Here is a 26,820-nt window from a genome sequence, read left to right as displayed (position 1 = left end):
CCAGTAGAAAGTTTCACATCATCCGGGCAAGGACAGAGAGACTCAAGAGGAGCTTCTATCCCCAAGCCATCGGGCCCTGTTTTGCTCTATAATAGTTTAGAACATGTGTATCTGCAACAGTGAATGTGTCTGTGAGCATGTGATGTGATCAGTGAAATGTGAGTGTGTGTGTGTGTGTGTGTGTGTGTGTGTGTGTGTGTGTGTGTGTGTGTGTGTGTGTGTGTGTGTGTGTGTGTGTGTGTGTGTGTGTAGAAAACAAGGTGCTAAAGATCTAATCATCTTACACAATGACAACCATATTGATCCACAATTCTCTAACAATCGTCTGTCCCTAAATTGAATTTTCCCTGTTCAAATTCCTCTGTAATTTAATGTAGGCGTATTTTGATGCTAATAAATTTATGCTACTACTGCATTATAATGCAGTAAAGTCATATATGACTTTTACTTTAAATATAGAGTCTATATACTTCTTTTACTGCCTGAGAAAAAAATTATTACACCGTGAAATTCTTCAAATCGTTTTTTTTATCATCTTAGGATATATTTCACAAATAAGATCTACTTTGAAGATCTATCATGTCTGGATTGTGCTAACAGCCTTTTTTTTTCTTTAGAAAAAGAAAACAAAAGAATATGTTTAATGAGTGCAGGCTGTGCAGAACTCAGAGATCACATCACTCCTGTTTTAGCTTTTTGATACTGGAACTTTTAAGGCCTTTCCTCCCAGCTACATCTCTGACACCTTAGTACCATATGCACCACCACCTACCTGGAGCCCCCTGTTTCAAGAGCCCACCTAAAAATCTAAGGGCACACTTTCAATCCAACTTGTATTTGTGCAAAGAAATTAGAAGTATGATACTTTAATAAATAAACAAAACATATAGCAGCTTAATGTCTTTAAAAAATGTAAAGTAAATACTATTATTTTTATTTTTAAGTATAATATCTAGGGGTTTTTGTTTTTGTTTTAGTCAAAGCCACAGGGAGCCACTGGGGATGGGCAAAAAAAGCCCATATAAATATTGGCAATCTCTCTCTTTTTTTTTTTTTTTTGGCAAACTGGCTTAAAGACAAAAAAAAGGAAAACAAAAATCGTCATCAAGAGAACTGCAGGCCTCACTCGCCTCAGTTAAGGTCAGAGTTCATGATTCAACAATTAGAAAGAGGCTGGGAAGGAATGGCATCCATGGAAGAGTTCCAAGAATAAAACCACAGAGGCTTGTCCCACATTTGCCAGAAGACACCTGGGTTATGTAGGTTAAATAGGTTAAATAAATAGGTTAAATAAAGTGTTTTGAAGTGATCTGATCAAAATCTGGACTTAAATCACGTTGAGATTCTCTGGAATTACTTCTTCGCAGCGCTGTATCATATCCGCAAACCCAAATGCAGTCACTCCAAACAGTTTATAGCATTTAAAAAAGAAACAGAGCATTATGATAAAAGATTACATTACATATTTACTCCCCTGTCCCTGTATTAGTTGCTGACATTGTTTACTGTAGTTGCTAATAAAAAGTTTCATTAGAGGGGAAAACAACACTGGAGACTTTTTTTTATAGAAAGTTGTGTAACTGATAGAAGATTTTCTCTTAAATTGAATGTGAATTATATCAACAAGTATCTGGTCAAGGCCTGGAGAGCTGAGGTCCATGCGCAGAATTATTAATTATGAAAATGTTGATGGGTACAAACCAGAAGAAAGCTACACAGCGTCAGATAACCAACTTTTATTTGAACACTCTCCTCCTCCTCCTCCTCCCCCGCCCCCCTCCAGCCCCACCCGTTTCACACTCGTACAAGTCACTGCATGAAAACTTTACGCGCACTGAACCAACGCTGTGAACTGAAGCAAGAATGCGCGGAGGCTGTGCCTTGAAATCAAAGTGAGAATCGGCACGCTTGTTGGTTGTTTTGTTTTGTTTTTAACTTTTTGTTTGGGAAGTGATGACACTGGAGCTGTCGGCAGGACTATGAGCGACCACGACATCCTCGAGATGGAGTCCGACATGGAGGATCTGGGGGATATAGAGCTGGGCATGATAGAAGAGGAAGTTGGTGAGAGAACATGGTCTTTTGCAACAGTTGTCTGCATGCTATTCCGGAGCGCGGACTCGGTCTGGGTTTTATCCTCGTGATGCTGTGGGTCCTTATCGAGACAGCTGTCGATATTCTTAGGCCACGTTATCTCCGGGAACTCATCTTTTGCTACTCTGTAGTGGAGAAATTATTACTATTGTAACTCCTTTAAACAAAGTCCCCTTTCTCTTATGTATTCTGCACTCCGGTATAGTTAAGATATTTACTTTTTACTCTATAATATGTAGTCCCAGTATGGCGCAAATACAGTGTTGCTCAAGGATAGATGACGGTGTGCAGTGTTACAGATTGATCAGGAATGGGCATGTGCAGAGAGACAATTGAGCACCAGTGGAGGTGTGGTGCACAATACAGCTTCGGACATCTCCAAGAACCCAAGATTACAAATGACTATAGTTTCTCGGTATTCCTAGATCTACCTTGCTACCACACAGAAACACCTCTCAGCGAGCTTTTGTTGTTCGGGTTTTTTCACATTCCTGAATCTGCAAACCGAAACCATAACTCCGCTGCTGAACAGAATGTGTCCTGGGCTCGTCTTCATCTCTGTACCCAGAGTAGATTCTGCTGCAGTGTTTCTATGAAATCTATATCATACCTGTCTCATCTAAAGTGACGCAGGCCTATCGATGAAATGTTTTTTCTCTCTCCCTTTGTTCACTGATGTCTTAGATAATAGATCATAAGATAAGATCATAAAATAGATCATGAAGAGCATCTCACTGTAAAGGCACTCTAGTCTAATGGAGGGTTCGTTTCATTACAATCATTTTACAGGACTGTGGTGGTCAGTGCATTCACCAACAAAGTAGTCTTAATGAACGTCAAATGTAAAATGGTCACACTGGCTGTGGTTGAGGTGGTGTCAGTCACTTTGGCTTCTTACCCAGCTTTCTTTTTTATGCTTGAGTAAGCATGATGCTTGATCTCAATACAGGCACAGTTGCTGAAGGTGCACCGGATGTACCCATTTTACGAACGAAGATGAGAAAATCAGGTTTAAGCACTTTTCATGAAAACCAATAATTATTTATTGGTTTTCATGAAAATATACAGCCATATTTGTGTCCTGACTTGCAATAGAGCTGGTGCTCGATTCTTATCTGTTGTGAAACGTCCCCTGAGATCGAGCAGAAAAGCAACTCCTGCCGTTTCGTAAGATACCTTTTTTTTTAAACCATCTTCGGCCTCGCCTCTGTCAGTGCGCCCCAGGGTGGCTGTGGCTACAATGTAGCTTGCCATCACCAGTGTGTGAATGGGTGGGTGACTGGATGTGTGAAGCGCTTTGGGGTCCTTAGGGACTAGTAAAGCGCTATACAAATACAGGCCATTTACCATTTTTACCATTCAAAATTATTATTATGTACGCCTTAAGGTCACATACCTAGGCACCACAATGCTTCAAAAGCTGTTTTTTTTTCTTTTAAGGAATAATCCATTTTCCTCTCATTGTTACATGTGCCTTTTTTTTCTTTTTTCTTTTTTGTACATTGATGTGTCGGATGTACTCTAAGGAAGGAAGTAGCCTGCGACTGGGTTAGTGGTTTCTGACAAAATAAAAGATTTCAGTTGCATGCTTTTCAAATGACTCACACTTTCTGAATCAGTTATGGTTGCAGAGGTTCTGTAACAGCGTTTGTGTTCGGAGACTGACGATTTCAGATGAATGTGTGTCTGTCTGAACTGCTTAAAACCCGGGCTGTATGTTATGTCACTGCACTTTGTGGGATGACTGCAGTATAGAAGTCAGACCGTGAGCCTGCTTGAAGACTTTCAAAGGAGAAATTGTTGATTTTAAGAGCAGTGTTTCTTCCTCACGCTCCCTAAGCATGTTACTATGGCCTGTGTTATGAAAACAACATCTGTCTCCAGTTAGTTTTCTTTTCCACTTTATATGGAAACACTGCAAGACTTCCCATATTCGATTTTTAGGTCATCTGTTTTTTTGAAATAAGGGACAAAAGATTTATGAGGCAAATGGGAGAGGCTGCAGTGTTATTTTTATTATGTATTTTCTTGTTTTGACGTAGTCTGTGGTGGGAAAGTATGTATGTTGAGCAGCGGAATTTCTATTTTGTATCAGGGGATTCATAGAACAATTGTGGTGAGTAGGACGTTTTGTGCAAGCAATAAATCAGCGAGAGAGTGTGATGTTAAAGGAAGTGAAAAGCAGTCTGTGGTGCTTCAGTGAGCACTGCAGAGCTAGAGCATTAGCTATAACTCAGTGGAAAACAAAGGTTAAAGAAAAGCGGGTCAGTAGTCCTTAAGAATGCTGTAGACTGGTGGGGAATAAAAAGCTGGAATGGAATAGGGAATGAAGCTCCAGTTGAGTCATTTTGTAGGCAAAACAAACAAGAGTTCACTGATTTAATTGAAAATGAACTTCAGTTGTTTTCTACAGCATCTGAAAAAGTGGTTGGGTGGAGTATGTGAGCTGTTTCTGGGCTCTAAAGTGGGGAATGCCAGAAAAAACGTTCAAGAATAACTGCTCTTTCAGCCTACTGATGCATATTTCCATCAACAATAAGCTCCTATAAGTAGATACCTTCTTAATATAATATATGGGATCTTACCTTTTGCTTTGTTTACCTTAGGTGACTAAACCATTTGTACTGTAGGACCTTAACTCAGTGTAACTATAAGTTACTGTACTGTACTTAACTATACAGAACTGTTATAATCAGTAGTATATGCATAAACATATATGTACACCTATTAGAGAGCATAATTTACCTACTGTAGTTTATGGGCTAAACTGATATTTTAGACACATTTAGTTTAAAGGGCACACATGCTTTTCCTTATTCTCTGGCACATTTTTGCTGTAGTATGAGAGATAGTTACATTAAACATGGCCAAAAGTCTCACAAAATAAGGTCAGATAATGTGCATCCAGTCCTTATGAGTCAAAAGCTTAGGGCACACACTTTTATTCTGTTTTTTATGTTTGTTTAATTCTACTTTAAGGGGAATCCCCTCACTTAGTCATGGCTGTCCCCACCCACCTGTTGGTCAAAGATAACTTAAAGGGACGAGACCCAAAATGGCCTGTTTCAGACACTGGAGTGACAGAGAGTTCGGATATAGAGATATATGAGGACCATTCTGAACTGTAAATCATAAAGCGCTATTCTGCTAAAGTTGTATATGAGCATCAGCCCTTTCATAACAGGTTTATGACCATATGACAACGCTGTAAAAGAACAGCGTTGTAACCGTGCTTTCAGTCCATATCTGTTATTGCCTTCACAGCTGCGCCCTCCCATGATTTTATCTTGTGGAACTCCAATTAAATCAAAATCTCCTCACAGACATATGAACACCCGTGTCTGTTTTTATGTGCATGCCCCAGCAGGCGTACAGACACACTCATCCTCTCTGTTGTGGCTGACAAAGATATGTATTAGGACAAACATGAGATGCAGGTCAAACTGCAACTAAAAGACTAAAAGAGAAATAGTAGCAGCATAAATTCTGTGCTATAAATGCAACAGAAGTCCATACATTCTCTGTACAAATCTTTTCTGGAAAAAAAGCTAGAATATAAAATCTATATAATCTGCTAGTAATGCATCTTCTGCAGTACTTAGTCTGCATCCACTTAATCATGGACATTTGGATGTTTGGCTGGACATGGATAATTTCAGGCTTTCAGTGAATTATCTGGCTGGAATGATTTTACAGCATGCATATTTAATGGCTTTAAAATAAACAAGAACTGGTTACACATGGTGAAAATTACACACATATAACACCCAATTGTTTCAATAATTCAGCCACAGATTTGAGGTAAAGTTAAAGAATTTGGGGCTAGTCCTCCTTTTTCATTGTTCCATCCACTTTTTGTAATGCACCAGTACCGCTGGCAGCATAACAGCCCCCAGAGCGTGTTCAGTGTTCTTGGGTTTGACAGCCTCACCTTTACTCTTCCAAGCACACCTCTTGTCATTGCTGTCATGGCTATACAACTTTTCCCCTTCAGACCATAAAACCTTTCGCCAGGCGTAATCTGGTTTATGTGGGCAGGTGCAAATTTCAGTTGACCTTGCACCTCCTCTCAGTCAACGGCAATGCAAAACAGACTCTACTGTGGTGTTCCAGCAGTTTCCAGTTCAAAGCAGTGTTTAGCCTTGGTTTGTATGTTCTCCTGAAAATCCTAACTAGGGCTGCCACAAACGATTATTTTCATAGTCGACTTGTCACCAATTATTTTTGCGATTAGTCGACTAATCAGATCATGCATCCACTGGACGTACAACGTACAGCTTATTGCACTAGCATGCATCTGCTCTTATATAACTATCATTAGCTTACAGCTTTAAGTGTTTAAGGTATGTGCTAACTAAAAATAAAGACAAGATGATAGTTTATTACATTTTAATGAGTTTAATAAACTCAGCCGTCTGCTCCTTGCTATCTAAAATATAACAGGACACCGGAGTATATTCTCGAGCATCTCACACTTCTGATAATCAGTTGTCTGCTTTGAACAAATAATATACTGAAAAAAGCCAAACAATAACATTAAGTTATGTAACTGACTTATATATGTTTAACCTGAGTAGCGAAAGACGGCCGTGGGTTTGAAAGCGATTTGCTGATGTTGTGCCAAAAACTGATTTCCGGTATTTGCCAAAAACTTGTTGGTGAAACATATTTCAAATATATCCCTCATGAATTATATCAAGTCACCTTGAGCAACAAACAACATTTGGTGGCTCAAGAGTTGGCAGTTCGTCTTGTAATCGGAAGGTTGCCGGTTCGAGCCCCGGCTCCGACAGTCTCAGTCGTTGTGTCCTTGGGCAAGACACTTCACCAGTTGCCTACTGGTGCTGGTCAGAGGGCCCGGTGGCGCCAGTGTCCGGCAGCCTCGCCTCTGTCAGTGCGCCCCAGGGCGGCTGTGGCTACAATGTAGCTTGCCATCACCAGTGTGTGAATGGGTGAATGACTGAATGTAGTGTAAAGCGCTTTGGGGTCCTTAGGGACTAAGTAAAGCACTATACAAATACAGGCCATTTACCATTCCTGTAACAAGGTAGAAGCTGCAATCAGTTTTTGGCAGTGACTTTTATGTATCCTTTATTTATGCAGTTAAAAAAAAAATTCTTGTTTACTTTAAAAATGTCTCTTTTAAGAGTAATCTGGCCAAGAGGACAGTTGAAATTGCAACAAATGCAAAAATTGTTTTGTTAAGATATTTTAAGTGGACAAAAGGAAGGTGGTTGATTATAATGTAAGTACAATAACACAGTTACAAAGATACTTGAGAAACAGGTAATTTTTAATTTTATATATAACCCCTTTGTAATACCTGTTCACCGAAGTTTATTTAGCAACATACATAACAATATTACACATAAAAAACACACGGAAACATTGGAAATCACTTTTTGGCACAACACCGGGAGTCCGGTGTTCTCACCGGCTCTAGTGAGCCTTAAGCCCCGGCTAGCTATCAAGCTGGTGAGTAACAAACGCCTCCGAAAACATCGGAGCGCTTTTGAAAATATGCGGTGTCTTGATAAACTGAGCAAATATTTGAAGTTCACACAGCTACATTCTCGCCTGAAAATATGTTAAACGTTTATTTTGTGACCCAGAAAGAATAATAAGAGTAATATTAAAACTAACTAGCTTCCGCCATTGTTGGAAACTGAGCAGGGCTGCGCTATGAATTCTGGGATAGGTTGGGCCACGAAGTATACACCCGACCTATCCTTCAAATCTGGGGAAATGAAGGGAGCATTTGCACGATCTTGGAATCTGCAATTAATTAGAAATGTCTTTCCAAAGTTGTGACAGTTAGTGACAATGACAGTTTTCCTCCTTAGTGTCAAGACTAGCGAGTTAAACTCAGAGTGCAGGTTTATTGCTGGGAAAATTCTTCATAGAAATAACATCACCAAACAAACTCAAATCACCAATACGGGACTAGACACTAAACTGGGCACTGAAACCTAAAACTAGAAAACCTGAGGAAACAAACCAGAACTAAGAGTGAGGAAATTTACAGGAAAATGAGGGTTGAAAACACAGCAGGAAGTGAGGATTTGGAAACAGGAAGAAACACAGCTGGGACAAATCAGACATAATGAGACGAGGGAACGCAAAACTAGATACCCTGGCATAGGAGACAGACTATCAAAATAAAACAGGAAATACACCATGTACGCACAGACACGGACTCAGAGACACAAGCTTAACACTACGATAATACTGATACGGTACAGAGGGAACATAAGGACAGAGATGACCAGACAGGAGACGTGGGACCAGGACAGGCACAGAGAGACACAGACTTGATACTGAACAGAGGGAACACGGAGTACAGGGACAGGAATGACATGAGACACGACCGACAGGGGAACAAGAGAATAAACATGAGGGCAGAATTAAACCGAAGAACTAGAAATCACAAAGCCAGGAGAACTAAAGATCTAGAAATACAAAACAGAAACCAAACCCCTAATAGTCATGAACCACGATGAAAACAAAAATGAAAAAACTAAATTCAAAACACTGGGTCACTGACCCAGGACTGACACTTAGATTTTCAGAGTTCCTTCAATTTTGTTTTAAGTATTGGTCCAAGATTGCTGACAAAAACAAATTATTTCTGTGCTAGCAAAGAGAAACTACCATTTTGGGGTGGCTGTAGCTCAGGAGGTAGAGGAGGTCATCCACTAATCGGTTGGCGCTTCAGTCTATGTGCAAAATATCCTTGGGCAAGATACTAACCCCAAGTTGCTCAATGATGCACCCATCGGAGTGTGAATGTTAAACAGAAAGCAATTAACCACTGTTAAAAGTGCTTATATGAATGGTGAATCCTCATTCACCCAACCAGTCCATTTACCAGTTCTAGTCAATCACAATCACATAACCTCTGCCAAGTTATTAAAAGATTGAAGCGCATTTATATATTTGAGTTAGGGCTGGGCCATATCATACCATTCACGGTAATACTGGTATAATGTTGGGCAATGATAAGAAAATGAAATATCGCGATAGAATATGGGTAAAACACGCATGCGCAGTGCCTTTGTTTTCATATGCACATGGAGGAAAAAGCGTGCCGGCGACGGGAAATGAGAAGAGTGAAAGCGGATCACTGAATGAAACGGATGAACCAGAACTGGTTTGTAAAAATGCTGCAACTTTAGTGGTGTGGAACTGGTTTATCTTTCGTCCATCAGATACACAACAAAGCACTATTTTTGGTAGCACATGCTAGCGGGCCGTCGTTATTACCGTGTTTTTTGGAAAATACGACACACTTAAAATACATCCTTTGATTTTTTCTTAAAATCGACAGTGCCCCTTATAATCCCGTGTGCCTTATGTATGAATTCTGGTTGTGTTTACTGACCTCGAAACGATTTTATGTGGTACACAGCGCTCGAAAATCTGTCAGACGTTTTAGTACGACTTTGCTAAGCTACGAAGCCGCACCGCTTGATGGATTGTCGGAGCATTACGGCTATCGTAGGCAGGAGCCTCTCGGAGTGATACGTACTGTGCTTCAACATAATATTACCATATTGTGTGTGTATAACCTCTTTCTAAGTTTTGTGGATCTTATACATGGTTATGCTGAGGATATGTCGGCCAATTTCCACTGGAAATGCATTTTGGTTAAACTGACAGCAAGGAATTTGCACTGTTACATTTTTATATAACTTTAATGCACATAAAAAACAGCTGCTTGTTTAAGTGAAAATACATTGATGGGTTTTTTTTCCACTAATAAAGTTGTGGAGTTGTAAAGTATTTTGTCTAGTGTCAATTATATTGTCAGTTATATCGTTATCGCAAATTTTCAAATGTATATCGTGATAAATATTTTTGGCCATATTGCCCTGCTCTAATTTGAGTATCTGAATATTTGAGTCTGTATATATAATTTTTACTCTGTGAGAAAATCCAAAAGAAACTCAAACTTGTGCACCACACTCTTGTTTTTAAAGATGAATGTTGTATCATCATTCCACTCTGGAGAAAGAACAAGCCAAAGAAATCATTAAAAGCCCCAAATTCCCTGATATTCATGCCCATGATAAGTTTATGCAAACCTCTGTCCAAAACTGCATGTCTGTTCTTTGTTCATTGTTGCATTTGCATTCCTATTTATATATGCAATCTTCTTCTTCTTTCTTTCTTTTTTTTTTTTGCAGTATACCCAGAGGAGTTTTTACCAACTTATCACTCTATCAAAGAAGGAGGAAACGTAATTAAAGCACAAGAGGTGAGTCAACAGACAATGAAGTAACATTAAACCCCTAACATAATATTATGAGCTTTACTGAAACTTAGTGGGTCGGACTGTGCGGTGAGAGAGGGGGAGGGAGAGGAGAGCAGGGCGTTACAGTGTTTGTTGACCTTACGTTACACGTTGAATAGGCAGGTCCAGGTCAGCGTTAACATTGTTTCTGCTGCGACTGTCTCCAAGCTGGACATTTACTTGTGATTATGTTCAACAAGTATGACGTTATGGAGGAAGAGGAGTATGAGTTTCATCCTGTAGATTTACCCAGTGAGCCTTGTTTTTCCCCTCAGGTAGGGTTTAATGACAAACCAGACTCCCTGTTCTTCAATGATGGTGTTAGGAGGATTGACTTTGTCCTGGCGTATGAAGATGAGGACAAAAAGGAATATGAGAAGAGGCATGTGTTCCAGAGACGCAAGGTAAGCTTGTTTTTCTTTTAACCTTATTGAGCATTTTAGTAAAACGCACCATGCCATTAAATCCAAAGGTACTGGGTGTACTGCAAACGGTGCGAAGTGGAGTAAATAGTGCATAGCAGAGAGATGACATTATAGTAATAAAAAGCTTAATTTGCATAGTTCTTTGTAAAACACGGTGGTTTCTGGTATGTATGTGGGAGCCTGGATATACGGGTCTTTATATCTCATTAGTAAAATGATAAAATCAATTTTAAATTTCACTGGAAGCTGGTGAAGGGAAGCAAGAATCGAGGTGACGTGTGAGTGCGGGCAAGCCTAGCTGTTATGTCAGTGTGATTACTGACCTTCAAGAAGCTGTCCGGGTGAAAAAGAATTGCAATGGAGGACATTTAAAGATATCCAACTGTTAATGGTAATGTTAAGGTTGTCATCGTCAACATAGTAACATATGAGATGCCTTTAAAGCTCTTAAGTAGATGGCCAGGAGAGTAGCAGATAGTTGGAGAGTTGGACCAAAGCGCTTCTAGTGAGAATATTTAGCTATTAATGATTTTTAGCTATCAGAATATAATGAAAACCATTTAAGAAAAGTGATGCCAACCTAGTTCAACAACCTGTCATATAAGACCGGTGTGATCAGTGGTGTTAAAGGCTCGGGGACTGCAAACAGCCTGCTATGCCAGCATTCAGAATCCATGGAGAGTAGTTATGATGTTAGATTTAGAGTGTTAGTATTGACATTTGATCTCTGAGCGTCTATTCTTTTCACCAGTGACTCTCTGGTTCGATTCCCAATGGGTTTTATCTGAATGCCTTCGTTTTGACTTTAAGATCTGACTGCATTTTATGTGTCCTAATGAGTTATATAACAACATTCTTCTAATAGAATAATCTAACATCATAACGTATACACAGAGTGCATGCAGGCGAATGTATATAGCCAAAATTTTCTCAGTGTTTGATTTATTACTCATACAAATGGCAGAGTCTGTTTCTTATTTGTAAATGGAGTTTTTGTTTGCACTTGGATTAGTCTGTCAGTCTGTGGCTTCACATTATTCCCCTCTGTCTGTAAATATTATTTATCCAGGATATGAAGCATTAGATTCTGACTGTGAGGTGCTCCTGGCTATATTCCTTGAGAGAGCTAATGAAGAGCATCATTTTTTCAATTAGATGCTCAAAGTTCATCATCAGAACAGATCTGTTTGGCCATGAGTAATTTTTAATTTATGTTTTTAGATTTTGTGGTGCAAAAATGTTAAACCGCCACAAAACAAAGTCAGTTGGTTTGTAACTGAAGAGAAGGAAAAATAGAAAGAAAGAAGACCAACTCTTCCTGGTCTGGTTTCTGTTATTAGTATTAGACTGAAGGATGAACTGGCATATCCAGGCTTGTTTGTCCTCTTTCACAACAGGTTTACAGTCAGGTTTGTATATAATATAATGCTTGGAAATGAATATGTTGTTGTTAGAAAAGAAGTGCCACATGTTTTCCACTTGATTGAGATGAGAGCTGTGAATAAATACAGGCAGTGGGTGTAGACAGCTGCAACCCAGCTCCAAGTCCGTAAAAGCCGATCAGCCAGTTTTACTGAGTTCCTTGGAAAAGATTTGCCTATAAAGTTACTGGAAGTATCACAGTCCTGGGCTTTGGACTCAGTTTGCGGACTAGAGATTTCCTCTCTATTCGTTAATGTTACGTTTGTTTCTTAGTTTGACTGTTCATTCTTGATTGACTCGTTCCTGAATATCTTGAGTTCTGTGTTTCCGTTAATGCTGATTTCAGTTACTATTCTGCTTTAGGTTGTTTGGTTTGGTCTCGAGGGTTTTTTTTAGCCTTTCCTTTCTGTGTCAGGTTCAGATGTCAGGGTCATTGTCTCTGTGTTTAGTTGCTTCCTCTTTCCTTTTGATAGTCTTGCCACTTGCACTTTATGTTTAGTTCTACTTCCCTTGTTTCCACTTGCTACATTACTCCTTGCATTTATTGTCTCCCTTTAACATTTGTCTAGTCATCCCTTTAGCTCTGTAGCAGCTTACTGGGAGCTTTCCTGTTTGGAATCTGTAGCATATCTTGATATCTTCCCTATTTTGATCCCTTGTTTAGCACATGACAGGAAATGAAATTTCCTAAGTCTGTTAGAACAAATCACCATCAGGGTGTATACCTCACCCCTGACGTCGTTGCCCACCTCTCAATTTTAAATACACTTAGTCATTGAGGGTTAGCAGGAGGGACTATGCGCTTACCTGCTGCTCCTTGGCAGGTAGCTCCATGCCCTCCTGGGTTTTAATTGCACCTTAGAACACATATGCATCAACACTACAATGAGCGGGTGGAGGGAGGTTTGGAGTCTTCTCCCACCCCCATTCTCTGCGGCCTGCTGGAGCGGGAGGGCTAGTAGGAGGAGTTGGCCGTCCGACTGCGGTCTGGGGTGTGGGGCCTCCCTGCTGCTGCGGAGTCGGGGTGGTCTGCCTCTCCCCACCGCAGGGAAAAGGGTAACACCACCTGGGTCTGGGTGCAATTCCCCCCTCCAGGGGCAAGGGTACCTAGACCCGGTTTGTAGAGTACGCTTGGGGAGTGTGATCGTGTGTACAGCGTCTCTTTATGTCTGTCTCCACGTTGGTTGAGTGTGGAGTGAGTGCATATGAGAGCATGAGGGTGGGAATGGATGTTTGTGTCTGTGTGTGCCTGTATGTCTGTGTCTATATGTCAGGTTGGGTATCAGACGCCACCTCTCTGGGGACACCTCAGGCCCTCCAAGGTTTGGAGGCCTATCTCCACCCACCACCACTTCCCCTGCCGGTGGCGGACTCCCTCAGGTGTCGGTGTGCTGGTGGTTCTTTGTGTCTGGGGGTGGGCGTCCGGGTACACACCGGCTCACTCCTTGGCGGCCGCTTGTCGGGGCCTGGGGCCTGGGGCTCGCTCGGGCCCCTTTGGAGGTGGGGTGCCCCCGGCCTCTCGGCCTAGGGCTCGGTCACTCAGGCGCAGCTGGGGGCCGGCGGAGCTCACGGGCGCGTCACTGCAACTCCCCCTGACTTCTGCTCCGCGGCTGCTGGGCGAGCCCTCATCTGGGACTCTCCTCAGCTCTTACTGGGACAGTGGCGCGGCTGCCCCTCTGTTGGTCTTCCATGGTCTCTTGTGTTCTGGGGGCCTCTGGATGTCTGGAGTTTTGATCTCCTCCATACCCGCTTCACACCCTGGAGGACGGGGCTGTGGCCCCCCCACACTCCCTAGCAGATCATTACATGGAGAAACCTTTGGAATGCAAGCATGCTGATCCACACAGGTATGCACACATGGGTATTCACAGACGCGGACTAAAGCTTTCTTGGCTGCTGCCTCAAAGCACACTGTGCGCTGTCTATCTTGCGTGCTGCACAATATCGTTTATTACTTAGTAAATACTGATATCTATGACTAGCTAGTTTATTGTGATGGTATGGTGCTTTGTTTTCTCTATTATTATGTTGCTCTTTGTTGTTTGCTGTCTCCTCTGTTTGTTTTTGTTTGTTTGTTTGTTTGTTTTTTTTCTCCATACAGGTGACCCAGGAGTTTTTTGTTTTTTTTTTTGTCTCTCTTCCCCCCCCTTCTCACCGTCTCTTCTCCCCTTTGGTTTTCTTTCTTTCTCTCCCCCTCTCTCTCTCATTCATTCCCCCTGTCCTATTTATTAAAAAAAAAAAAAAAAAAAAAAAATGACAAAGGATGAACTGAAGCTCTGCCATCACGTAATGTCGCATACTGCTGTTTCTGATGTCATTTAGAAAAGAAAAGAAAAAAAAAAAAAAAAAAAAAAAAAAAAAAAAAGAACTGAGGAAACATTATATTCATAAGAAATCCAGCAAGCGGAGAGTCTCTAAAAGTCACTCGATTAACTTTGTTGTTCCAGAGCATAACTTTGGTCAAACACAGGTTGCTTAACTTTATTCTGCTCTGACTGCTGGGAAGGTGTGGTTCTTTGACATGCTGTTGGTTAAATGGAATTATTATGATTGTCTATATACATCGCATGCAATTGTGGTATTTCCTGTTTCTCAATGAGTAATCTTTCTGCTAACAAAGTTAGCAGTAATAAAGACTGAAGCTATTTTTAGCTTTGCTTCATTAACAGTTCCTTGAAAGTGTCCATGAGGTGCTGAATGTGACAATTTAGCGATACCAAATTATTCACCAAATGAATACACCGAAGACAGAGCGCAGTTCCTGCACCAGGAGAGCAACATGATGCAGTATTACAGTATTATATCGAGTTTTTAGTACATCTTTTTGAATAATAAATACATAAATCAGTCAACTAAAGGGGCCATGAAAGTATCTGCTGTATCCAGCGATTAATTTGCATTTGATATTTATTTTTTTATTGTCTTATTCTTTAGAGACGGCGAGAATACTTTGAGGCCAGCCTGATGAAGATGGGCATGGAGTTGGAGGCCACACAGTCTGTAAGTGGATGTCCTTGCCTGGAGGTTACTGTTTCTGTCCCCGTATCTCTTACTTTAACTGAATTCTCTCTTTGTTTGCAGGTTTTAGATGAAAAACTCATGTTTTTGAAAGTTCACATGCCATGGGATGTGCTGTGCACCTATGCCGAGGTCCTGCATATCAAGCTTCCCATACAGCCCAACGACATGCCGGCCCGCCCCTCCCCGTTGCGCTTTTTCTCCTGCATCACCAAGCACTTCTATCCCGATGAGAAACTGATCAGTAAGGAGTCCGAGTTCTTCACCGCCCCCTTTGAGAAGGATCGACAAGATCTCTTCTGTATCAAGGACAAAGATCTCTTCTTCACTCCATCGATGAGGAGCAGGATGGTAGGTTGTTCCATGTAGCTGCCATAAGTTCAGGCTGCCTGCAACTCTCCCTACACATAAATATGTCAATGGATTTATGGATTTCATGTTAAAATCACTAAAGTCAGGGTTCACAGACAACCTTAAAATGCCTTCATTTTAAAGGAACTTGATTTGAAATAATAGTCATCTTAAAACTTAACTTAACTTTTTCCATGAATTTGTGGTTTAAGTCTTATGTACAACATATTACGTATACTTTCACAAATCGCACATTAAAATAGTGGAGAAAAAGTTAGCAGGACTGGAAAATACAAGTTTGGACCAAGAACAAAAACTTTTATGCTCCTAGGTGAATGATTTAGTAATGGTTTGCTGTCATAACAATTTATTTTGAAGTGGTATGTAAGGAAACAGGCATAAGAGACTCTGGAGAGGTGGAGGTATGCACCGGATACATGGGATCAGTAGAGCCAAGACTGAATGCATGTGCGACTGAGAAAGAGACGGGTGGAAATGTTAAAGTTTAAAGAGTGCAGATATTAAATGTACATGGATTTAAATACCTGGGTTCAAGCATCCAAGGCAACAGGCAGTGCACAAGGCAAGTGAAGAAGAGTGTCAGGGGTGATTTGTGATAGAAGCACAGCAGCAAGAGTGAAAAGGAAGATTTACAAGATGATATGATGTATGGTTTGAAGATTATGGCACTTCCAAAAATACAGGGGGTGGAGCTGGAGGTAACAGAGTTAAAGATGTTCAGATTTTCATTGGAGTGACCAGAATGGTCAGGATTAGAAATGAGTATGTCAAATAGACAACAGTTTGAACAGTTTGGAGACAAAACTAGAGAGGAAGGTGGTTTCTGCATTTGGAGGGATAGTGGACACATTGTTCAAAGTTGAAGATGGAGCTGGGAGGCAGGAGGAAAAGAGCAAGACCATAGAGAAGAAGGACATGCAGAGGGTTTGTGTGACAGAGGAGGATGTTGGAGTAGAGGTGGAGGAAGGTGATCTGCTCTGGTTAAACTGAATTTATATTGCACCAAATCACAACAGCAGTTGCCTCAGGGAACTTTATATTGTAAGGTAAAGACCCTACAATAATACAGAGAAACCCCAACAATCAGATGACCTCCTTTGAGCAAGCACTTGACGACAGTGGGAATGAAAAACTCCCTTTTAACAGGAAGAAACCTCCAGGCTCAAGCAGGAGGAGTCATCTGCTGGTTGGGGGTTAGAGGAGGCAAAAAAGACAAAAGACACACACTGTGGAAGAGAGCCAGAGATATACAATAACTAATGATTAAATGCAAAGAGGTCAGAGACGCAGGGTGCTCTGTCGAATCCAGTTTTTTCCCCAACTGCAGTACGGAAAGAACTGCATGCAATTGGACAATTTCCTCATTAGTTTATTTTTCCAAAGTGATGATTCCAAACCTAGAACACTTGAGACACCCATTTAAATAAAATAACAAATATCCGTTGTTAGAAATTATATAATTATCTTATAGTTTTTTATTTGATTTGAAAAAGTCAAGAGCTCCTTTTAGATTGACAGAGATGGTTTTGTCTATGAAGAAAAAAATCAATGTATTATAAAATAGTAGAATGATAACTTTTTGACTCTTTCTCTTTTCTTAGGCGTATTACATCCTGAGCCGAGCCCCCTATGACATACGAGGCAACATAAAGAAGTTTGGCATCACCAAACTGCTGGACAGTGGAGTTTACAAAGCGGCCTATCCCATCCACGATGTAAGCCACAATATTTTCTGCTTTATTTTGCATACTGCGTATTGTCTTGTTTAGCCAAGCTGTACTATGTTATGTTAATGGCTTCACTGCTCGTCATGTCAGTGTCGGTTCAATGTCAAGTCCCAAGAACCAGAGTGTCCCAATGAAAGATACCTGCTCTATGAAGAATGGGCTCATCCCAAAAGCTTCTACAAGATCCAACCGCTGGACCTCATACGGTAAATCTTTTTTCTGTGCATAAAAAATTGTCTTCTCTGTTTGTTCAAGAAAAATTAGTAGTAATTATTAATAACTCTAATTATTTTTATTGACAGGAACTACTACGGGGAGAAGATTGGCATCTACTTTGCCTGGTTGGGTTTCTACACGAGAATGCTCACTTGGGCTGCTGTTGTTGGGATCGGCTGTTTCATCTACGGGTACTATACCCGGGACACCAGCACCTGGAGGTACTACAAACAATTTATTTCTCTTTAATGATTTTAAATGTTTAAAAAAATGCTCTTTAATGGTCTGTCTTGTGTCTTTGAAATGCTGCAGCAAAGAAGTGTGCGACCCTGATATTGGGGGAAAAATAGTCATGTGTCCACAGTGTGACACGTGCCAATACTGGACATTAAACAGCACCTGTAACACTTCGAAAGTGAGTTCTGTTTTATTGTATTTGAATGCATCTTTTCCTGTCTTTAATGTTGCTCAGTATACTTTGCAGCACAGCGCTCACCTCACAGTAGGTAGCACTGTTGCCAGATTTGCATAGTGAAATGTGTGGCTGCTGTTTTACTTTGTGACACAGCTGCAGCTGCCATTGAAATTTTATCTCTTTCTCTCTTTTTTAAGAATCTTTGCATATTTGATAACTTTGGAACGTTAGTGTTTGCAGTTTTCATGTCAGTCTGGGGTAGGTTTGATACAGTTTCTACCAGATTTTATCTTCTGTTATTATCTTTGCTTTTGCATCATCTTTGGTATTATTAATAGAACACCCTATTTATATTGCGCTTCCTTCTCTTATAACTGCCTGGCTTGTTGTTTCCTGTGTTTGTTTCGCTTTGTGCAGTGACTTTGTTCCTAGAGTTCTGGAAGCGCTACCAGGCAGAGCTGGAGTACGAGTGGGACACTGTGGAGTTCCTGGAACAGGAAGAGCCACCTCGCCCAGAATATGAAGCCAAATGTATCTATGAGAGGAAAAACCCCATTACAGGGGTAAATCCCACATACTTTTTCTCCAGCTAATCTCAGCTTGAGTTTTGATTTTCTCCATTTACAATGCATCAGTGAGTTTCACCTCTTCAAATATTGTTGCTGAGGTTCATAATTTCATTTTATTTATGTCTGCTATTTAGGTGAAGGAAAAGGTGCCATACACAGCCTGTGGACGATGTGTCCGTGTGTCGATAGGAATGACAACAGTCGTTTTCTGGGTGAGTCATGAATTAAATGTCTTTTTTGTGTCTACTTTTTTTTTTATACAAAGAAGAAGAAATACACAACAGGAATAGTGAGAACAATATATAAACTCCTTTTAAGGTATACCCTTCTTTTAATTTTATTATTTTACATAACAGCATGGAAAGACAAACGTCTAATCCTTAGGAGGCCTTAAAATGATTATTATTTATTTAACAGAAAGTAAGCCAAACAAAGAAACAGTATTTGAAAAACTATGTACAACCTTATTGTTTCTATAGGAATTAAGAGGTTAAATATATAGCCAGGTGCTGCTAGTCAAATGCACTATTAACTGCTCATTAGCAAGTGAGAGCACTACTATAAAAGTAAAAGCCAAAGAAAAGACAAAAGAGTATGGCTTGTTTGGGAAGGTTGCCTGGAGAAAGTATCTTCTTCCTAAGAAGAACATGGCAGCACAGCTTAGGTTTGCAAAGTTGTATCTGAACAAACCACATGATTTCTGTAACGATCCCTTTTGTAAAGATGAGACTACAGTGGAGCTGTTTGGCTATTATCCACAAGATAATTGTTTGGAGAAAACCAAACACAGCATCTCAACACAAACACCCCATACCAACTGTGAAGCATGGCGGTGGATGGGTGATGGTTTGGGCTTGTTTTGCAACCACAGGACCAAAGAATCAAGGTGTCACAATGTCCCAGACCTCATTGAAATGCGGTGGTGGGAGTTGAACAGAACTGTAAACAAGCAAATGTCCACATATCTCAATGAAATGAAGCAATGTTGTAAAGAAGAGCAGGCCAAAATTCTTCCACAGTGCTGTGAGACACTAATAAAGTCACAAAGAAAAAAATTAATTATTGTAGTGAAAGTTTGTTCTACAAGCCAATTAATTTTGTTCTGATATTCAATTCAATTCAATTTTATTTATATAGCACCAAATCACAACAACAGTCGCCTCAAGACGCTTTATATTGTACAGTAGATCGTACAATAATAGATTCAGAGAAAACCCAACAATCATATGACCCCCTATGACCAAGCACTTTGGCGACAGTGGGAAGGAAAAACTTTTAACAGGAAGAAACCTCCGGCAGAACCAGGCTCAGGGAGGGGCGGGGCCATCTGCTGCGACCGGTTGGGGTGAGAGAAGGAAAACAGGATAAAGACATGCTGTGGAAGAGAGACAGAGATTGATAACAGATATGATTCAATGCAGAGAGGTCTGTTAATACATAGTGAGTGAGAAAGGTGACTGGAAAGGAAAAACTCAATGCATCATTGGAATCCCCGGCAGCCTATGTCTATTGCAGCATAACTAAGGGAGGATTCAGGGTCACCTGGTCCAGCCCCAACTATATGCTTTAGCAAAGAGGAAAGTTTTAAGCCTAATATTAAAGGTAGAGATAGTGTCTGTCTCCCGAATCCAAACTAGAAGCTGCTTCCACAGAAGAGGGGCCTGAAAACTGAAGGCTCTGCCTCCCATTCTACTTTTAAATACTCTAGGAACAACAAATAAGCCTGCAGTGTGAGAGTGAAGTGCTCTAATAGGGTGATATGGTACTACAAGGTCATTAAGATAAGATGGGGCCTGATTATTTAACACCTTGTATGTGAGGAGCAGGATTTTGAATTCAATTCTGGATTTAACAGGAAGCCAATGAAGGGAAGCCAAAACAGGAGAAATCTGCTCTCTCTTTCTAGTCCCTGTCAGGACTCTTGCTGCAGCAAGATATGTACGGAACTATTTCACTTACTACTTCCTTTTTACAATAATTATATACTATTATTTATATATTATGGTTTCAGTTCACAAAAAAACAAATTTTGCTTTAAAATAAAATGTCCATTTTAACCAATGTAATATTGAGCAGGAAGTATTGATCTATAAAAGTAGCTAGGGTACATGGAACAGTTTCCTCTTTGACTCCACATGTTTTCAAGCATCCTGCTATTCCAGCTGTCTTTCCCCACATCTCTTGACTGTCAGAAAGAATTTGTAATAATTTTGTTTTGTTTGTTTATTTATTTATTTATTTATTTATTTTACTGATTTTGTCCTTTAGATAATGTTGATCCTGGCATCTGTTGTGGCCATCACTGTATACCGCCTGGCTGTCTTCTTTACGTTTTCTCGTGAACTGAGGAATACAAACTTGACAATTGCTGAGCCAATAAAGGAGTATGTGACACCTCAGATGGCCACTTCTGTCACAGCATCACTGATTAGCTTTGTTGTAATCATGATCCTCAATATTCTATATGAGCGGGTCGCCATCTGGATCACAGACTTCGGTGAGTTAAACATCCAACTGTACTGTCTTTCCTCAATGGAAAATAACCTAATCCACAGTCTTTTCATATCCGACACAATAACAGAGCTTCCACGAACCAAGACGGACTATGAGAACAGCTTGACTCTGAAGATGTTCCTCTTTCAATTTGTCAACTATTACTCCTCATGTTTCTACATCGCCTTTGCAAAGGGGAAAGCAGTTGGCCATCCAGGAAAGCCTGTTTATCTTTTGGGAAAATACAGAAATGAGGAGGTACTATTAGTCCATAAAGTGTTTACATAGCCAAGTAAATAGCTAGATATCCATGGCTGTCAATGTGTGTCTTTGATTTGCAGTGTGATCCGGGTGGTTGTTTGATTGAGCTGACGACTCAGCTGGCAATCATCATGGGTGGAAAAGCCATCTGGAACAACATCCAGGAGGTCTTGATACCGTAAGGACTCGGAATCTAGGACCTGTTTTTGTTGAGATGAGGTTGAACGCTAACTAGCCATCTTTTAAAAAGCTGTCCTTTTACTGTATACATACATTTGCTTGAAAAGTGAATGGACCCACTTTTTCCTCAACAATTCTACGAACTTTTCAATTAAATCCAGTCCATTTGAGCTGATGTGGTCTATACGTCAACTACATTTTTATCTGTTGCGTATTTTAAGCTTGAACTAAAAAGTCAACCATTTGGACAGCTGCCAAACCTCTAATGAACAGAAAATTGCTAATTGCATGAGCATCTCTTTCAATTTAGACAAAGGGATGTCTTTTCAAAGGTCGTGACTTCACAGAAAGATTTAGCTCAGTAAACACGATATGTCGCTTACAACAGTGTTCAAATCGACTAGATAAATAGGCAACGATACTTACTTACTGTTACTTTACGCCATCTCTTCCATCCTTTCAAGGTGGTTGAAGAATTTAATTTATCGCCACTGCGTCCATGTGACATCGGAGAAAGTGATTCCTCGCTGGGAGCAGGACTACCAGCTTCAACCCAGCTCAAAACTAGGACTGTTCTATGAATACCTTGAAATGGGTGAGATGGCAATACATTATTGGCACTTTGTCTGTTATATTTGCAGCTGCTGTTGTTGATAACAGAACCTGAATATACAGAATAATTGATTATTTTATTAATACCTGGTGCACTGGGAAACCTCTTGTTCCTTACAGCCATCCAATTTGGCTTTGTGACCCTGTTTGTGGCCTCCTTCCCTCTGGCTCCGGCCCTGGCTCTGCTCAACAATATAATAGAAATTCGGGTTGATGCTTGGAAAATCACCACTCAGTTTCGCCGTGATGTGCCAGAGAAGGCACAGCACATAGGAGCCTGGCAGCCCATTCTTCAAGGCATCACTATCCTGGCTGTGGTAACAAATGTAAGCTGATAATTACACCCAAACGCTAGTTTTTTAACTCATTTTACAGGCGATTACAATCTCAGCCCTTCAGTTTAGTTAACTACTATAACTGTACCACAGTTATTATCTGCAGCCCAAAATGACTATATGTTTGTCAAAAATACAAGAAAATGTTGTGCAAAAAGAAAAGTCTCACATTTTAACTTTTACAACCAGTTTTCTGCTTTTTCTGCATTAACTTTGTGCCCTGATGTTTGTCTGTTTCAACAGGCCATGATCATTGCTTTCACGTCGGACATGATCCCACGGCTGGTCTACTACTGGTCTTTCTCAGTGTACCCCTACGGCAATAATACTGAAAACACCATGAAGGGCTACATCAACAGCTCGCTGTCGGTATTCAGTACCAACGATTTTCCCCCAGTTGATGATGAATATATCCACACGCCTCCCAACCTAACCACTTGCAGGTACAAAGACTGAATCATCATTTTCATTTAAAATTAGCTTCCACACTTTCTAGATAGTGCGAGGTGGACTGGAAGGACAAGGGCTTAAACTTTTTGCTTGTTAGTCCATTTGGACATAAGAACATCACACAGCAGATTTGATCAACTCCACTATGAAGGTGCATTATAGGATTTAGATCTGGTAACTGTGGAGGCCATTTAAGTACAGTGAATGTATTGTCATTTTTAGGCTTGAGATTGCTTGAGCTTTGTGACATGGTTAGTTATGATGAGAAAAGACCACAGCAACAATATTTGGGTAAGATGTAACATTTAAATGATGCTCAGTGTCCCAAAAAGATATTTCCCACATCATTACACCACCAGCACCCTAAACTGATTTAAAGGCAGGATGGAGCAATACCTTCATGTTGTTTACGCTCAGTTCTAATCGTACCCTCCAAATGGAGACTCATCAGACCAGGAAATGTTTTTCCAGTCTCGTGAGTTTGTGCACTCTAAAGCAGTCTGACTCGTCACCTCTGACATCAAAGGTGTTTTTTCCCCAGAGACTTCCAGCTCACTGGATATTTTATTTGCTTCACACCATCTTCTAAACTAGCTAGAAATGGATGTGTGGGGAAATCCCAGTAGATCAGCAGTTTCTGATCATCCCATTGGGCACCAAAAACCTTATTACACTCAAAGCCACTTAAATTACCTTTCTTCTCCATCCTGATGTTCACTTTGAACTTCAGCAGGGCGTTTTGATATTGTGTATATGCCTAAATACAGTAAGTTACTGCCAGGTTATTGGCTGATAAGATATTTACCTTAATTAGGAGTTGAAAAATATGTACTTAATGAAGTGGCCAGTGAGCGTATTTGAATGTATGTAACTTGGGGAAAAAAAGGTTCCAATTAAGTGAGTTGACTGTGAGTTTTTATTTAACCTTAGTTAGATCATATATGCATGAACATGCAGAAACCTGTACACGCATATGTGTTTGTTTAAGTGCAAGTAAATAGCAAACAGTCCCTGCAAGTATGTGCAAGACAACCTGATTTAATCACAGTTATAAGATTTACTGAAAAGAAGTTTTATCTGTAGCCTTGAAAAATGCAAGGAGAATGACTAAGCTGAGGGAGGGAGTACAGACTAAGGACAAGAGAGGAATGCAGACCAAAGCTATTTTGGTATTAGGCATGGGGGCAGGGCTTGGTTTCAGCAGGGCAAAGACAGAGTCCAGATCAGAGTCGAGGAATGGACCGAGTAATGCTGGAGGTTGACGAGACGGGCTTTAGTAGCGTGTGAACACAAATGAGCTTCAAAACATTCCAGAAACGACTGAAAAACTGTTGAGCTCGAACCAAAGAGTGGAGAAGGGTGAAGAGCAGCTGTGGCCTGACTTATACTCATATAATCAAGCACAGACAAATTATATTCTGCAGTCATAAAAAAAAGATTAAAGCTGAGAAATACAGAAACAAATGTATGGCAAATCAGTGCGGGTTTGAAGAAAACTACTGAAAACTTTTCTCTTACAGGTATCGAGATTATCGGTTTCCCCCCGGGCACCAAAGACAGTACGAATACAACATGTTCTACTGGCATGTGATCGCTGCCAAAATGGCTTTTATAATTGTTGTGGAGGTGAGTAGAAACTAAATAAATAGAAACCGATCACGTCAGAAAAGGATAATTTAAGAACATGCCAATGGAAGTGTTCACTTCTTTTTTTTGTGTGTGTGTGTGTTCGCAGCACATTGTTTATTTTACCAAGTTCATCCTGGCCTACATAATCCCCGACGTCCCGTATGCTGTTAAAGAACAAATCAAACGGGAAAAATACCTGACCCAGGTGATCCTCCACGAGACCAACCTGAAGCTGGTGTCCAAACGTTTAAAGGCAACTGAAACTGAAACTGAAAGCTGAGCATTTACAAAAGAAGGACTTGGAGGTGGATGAAAACGGATGGGACACGAAAGCAGAACCTTTTAAGTGTGTCACAAGAAGAGTGTTCTTTTTCTCTGTATTCAATTCAGTTTTATTTATACAGCACCAAATCACAACAACAGTCACCTCAAGGGGCTTTATCTTGTAATGTAGACCCTACAATAATATTATGATTACCAAGTTAATAAAGCATGAACTGTCTGACAGGAAACACCATCCTTGAGGAACTGCAGGACGGCGAACGGAAAAACCAGAAAAACCACTGATGTGTAGTCTTCCCTAACCACTATTTTCTTGCCCTGGACTGCCTTGATGTGTTTGGTGGTGAAAACGCACTTTAAGAGTCTTGTTTTTCTGGTGAAATAAATTTAGCTGACCCTTTAAATATAAAGATAACAGCACAGGTGGAAAAGGCTGCAGCAGAATGCCGAATATGAACTTTTGGCTCAAGAAATGTGAATTGTAATCTTTTTTTTTTAATTACAAAAAACCACAAATCCGTCTTGACGTTAAAGACCAAAACACAAATACTAAAATCAAGAAAAATGTAACATTTAGCACATTGGTGATTTTTTTTTTTTTAATTAATTGCCATGCTGTATGTTTTATGCATTGACTTTTGCAACCGGATTTATTCAAAAAGGGGGGAAAGGCAGGTAAGGACGTCAAATCAGTGCTTTCAACTGTGAATCGTTTAGTTTTTTTTCCCTTCTTTCAGCTCTTTCACATATTTTTCTTGGCTGTTACAGAGATGACCTTTCAAGTCATACCAAAGGATACATTAATCTTAAGCATTTTTTTTAGTTATGCTATTCTTTTTGCTTGTTTTGGGTATATCAGACTAGAGCAGTTCTCACTTTAGCATCTCACTCTGTCCACCTTCCTCCACATGGGTGTGCACAGCTTTCGCACACATTTAATAATCACCAATATTGCAAAATGCAGATGTGCAGTGTTGGTATAATGCTTTTGTCACCTCTGTTAAAGAGCTCACAATGTTGCACGGCATAAATGTGCAGGAGATTGTCCCCTTTAAACTTTACATGTGTTTATTTTGTGAGGTGGGGGTTCTAGTAAGGAGAATAATCAACAAGTTTTGTATATAAAAAAATATGTTGAAGTGGGGAAAACATAATATATCCTATGAAAAAACTTTGGTGAATATAAGTCTTGTGTATGACCACTGCACTTCATTTTTTATTCTGAAATGATGGTTCAGGCCTTTTTATGTTATCCCGTGTCAGTCATGAAAGTACCTCTTTTAATCCACTTTGTCCTGAACGTAAGTATAATCACCAGTAACAGTATCATATATCAATATCTTTATTGTCTTGTTGTTTTATACGGTCATTAAATTGTTTTTTATATATATCTATAAAAAGCATATTTCGTGTCTTACGTCATACATTTCATTTAGCCCTCAACTCTGATATGAATACAAGTGTAGTGCTCACATTAGTAAAATTAAACACGGCCATTATACTGAGATGAGGGGGTGCACCTTTAAATCACAACAGAAAGGCAAAAATCAAAGACTCAGCAAAAACTTCTCAGTGATACTTAGCAGAAGCAGCTACCTTAGAACGCCTCACAGCACTGTCTAAATTATCCTTAATTTTAATGGTCACCTGACCAAATAAACTCTAAAACCAGCAGGGATGTCAAACATAAGGCTGGGGGGCTTGACCTGGCCTGCAAAGGCAATCCAGCCTACTAGACGGCTTTGGAAAATGTTAAGAATTTTTACTACTTTTTCACAGTTTTCCCTACTGATAAATAGCTCCCACGTGGCCATTGGTATTACACCAAAGTAAGTAACTGATAAACAAATGACAAAAGTTCCCTTTTTCACTACCTGCTATGGAAATTGTGTTAGCAATGGGTCCAGAGTTTTTGTGGGGGTTTTTAAGAGAACTCTTATTTACAGCTTATTTATTTCTTGCTATTTAAGTCGTGCTGACAGATTTCTTTCGTGTACTACAGCAGAATTTCTTCAACAAATAGTAAA

The 26,820-nt window shown here is 40.1% G+C and overlaps 1 protein-coding gene across 2 annotated transcripts; it reads left to right on the top strand.

Annotated features, from left to right (window-relative positions):
- The first annotated feature begins 1,786 nt into the window (after positions 1 to 1,786).
- On the top strand, positions 1,787 to 26,207 carry ano6 (anoctamin 6). Of its 2 annotated transcripts, none has more exons than XM_004548177.3 (20): positions 1,787 to 2,064; positions 10,281 to 10,351; positions 10,663 to 10,791; positions 15,169 to 15,234; positions 15,316 to 15,603; positions 17,226 to 17,339; positions 17,442 to 17,557; positions 17,654 to 17,788; positions 17,880 to 17,982; positions 18,180 to 18,240; positions 18,400 to 18,545; positions 18,686 to 18,763; positions 20,820 to 21,048; positions 21,133 to 21,302; positions 21,386 to 21,483; positions 21,950 to 22,080; positions 22,218 to 22,423; positions 22,676 to 22,875; positions 24,403 to 24,508; positions 24,618 to 26,207. In XM_004548177.3, exons 1-20 carry the CDS (start codon positions 1,980 to 1,982, stop codon positions 24,789 to 24,791), a joined length of 2,706 nt encoding a protein of 901 aa, XP_004548234.2. In that variant the 5' UTR covers positions 1,787 to 1,979; the 3' UTR covers positions 24,792 to 26,207. The 2 variants fall into 2 exon arrangements, with proteins under 2 accessions (XP_004548234.2, XP_076732367.1); XM_076876252.1 differs by lacking the exon at positions 1,787 to 2,064 and adding an exon at positions 9,181 to 9,244.
- Positions 26,208 to 26,820: the final 613 nt, after the last annotated feature.

The sequence above is a fragment of the Maylandia zebra genome, linkage group LG17 (genome assembly GCF_041146795.1).
Source record: "Maylandia zebra isolate NMK-2024a linkage group LG17, Mzebra_GT3a, whole genome shotgun sequence".
Lineage (NCBI taxonomy): Eukaryota > Metazoa > Chordata > Actinopteri > Cichliformes > Cichlidae > Maylandia > Maylandia zebra.
The sequence above is the reverse complement of the archived record's forward strand: the minus strand, read 5'-3'. Positions and strand labels throughout refer to the sequence as shown.

Bases quoted from the DNA above. Each gene is read 5' to 3' on its own strand.
- ano6 (XM_004548177.3), top strand. From the start codon at position 1,980: ATGAGCGACCACGACATCCTCGAGATGGAGTCCGACATGGAGGATCTG. The intron at 17,558-17,653 runs GTAAATCTTTTT...TTTTATTGACAG, and splicing joins CAACCGCTGGACCTCATACG to GAACTACTACGGGGAGAAGA. The intron at 18,764-20,819 runs GTGAGTCATGAA...TTTGTCCTTTAG, and splicing joins TGACAACAGTCGTTTTCTGG to ATAATGTTGATCCTGGCATC.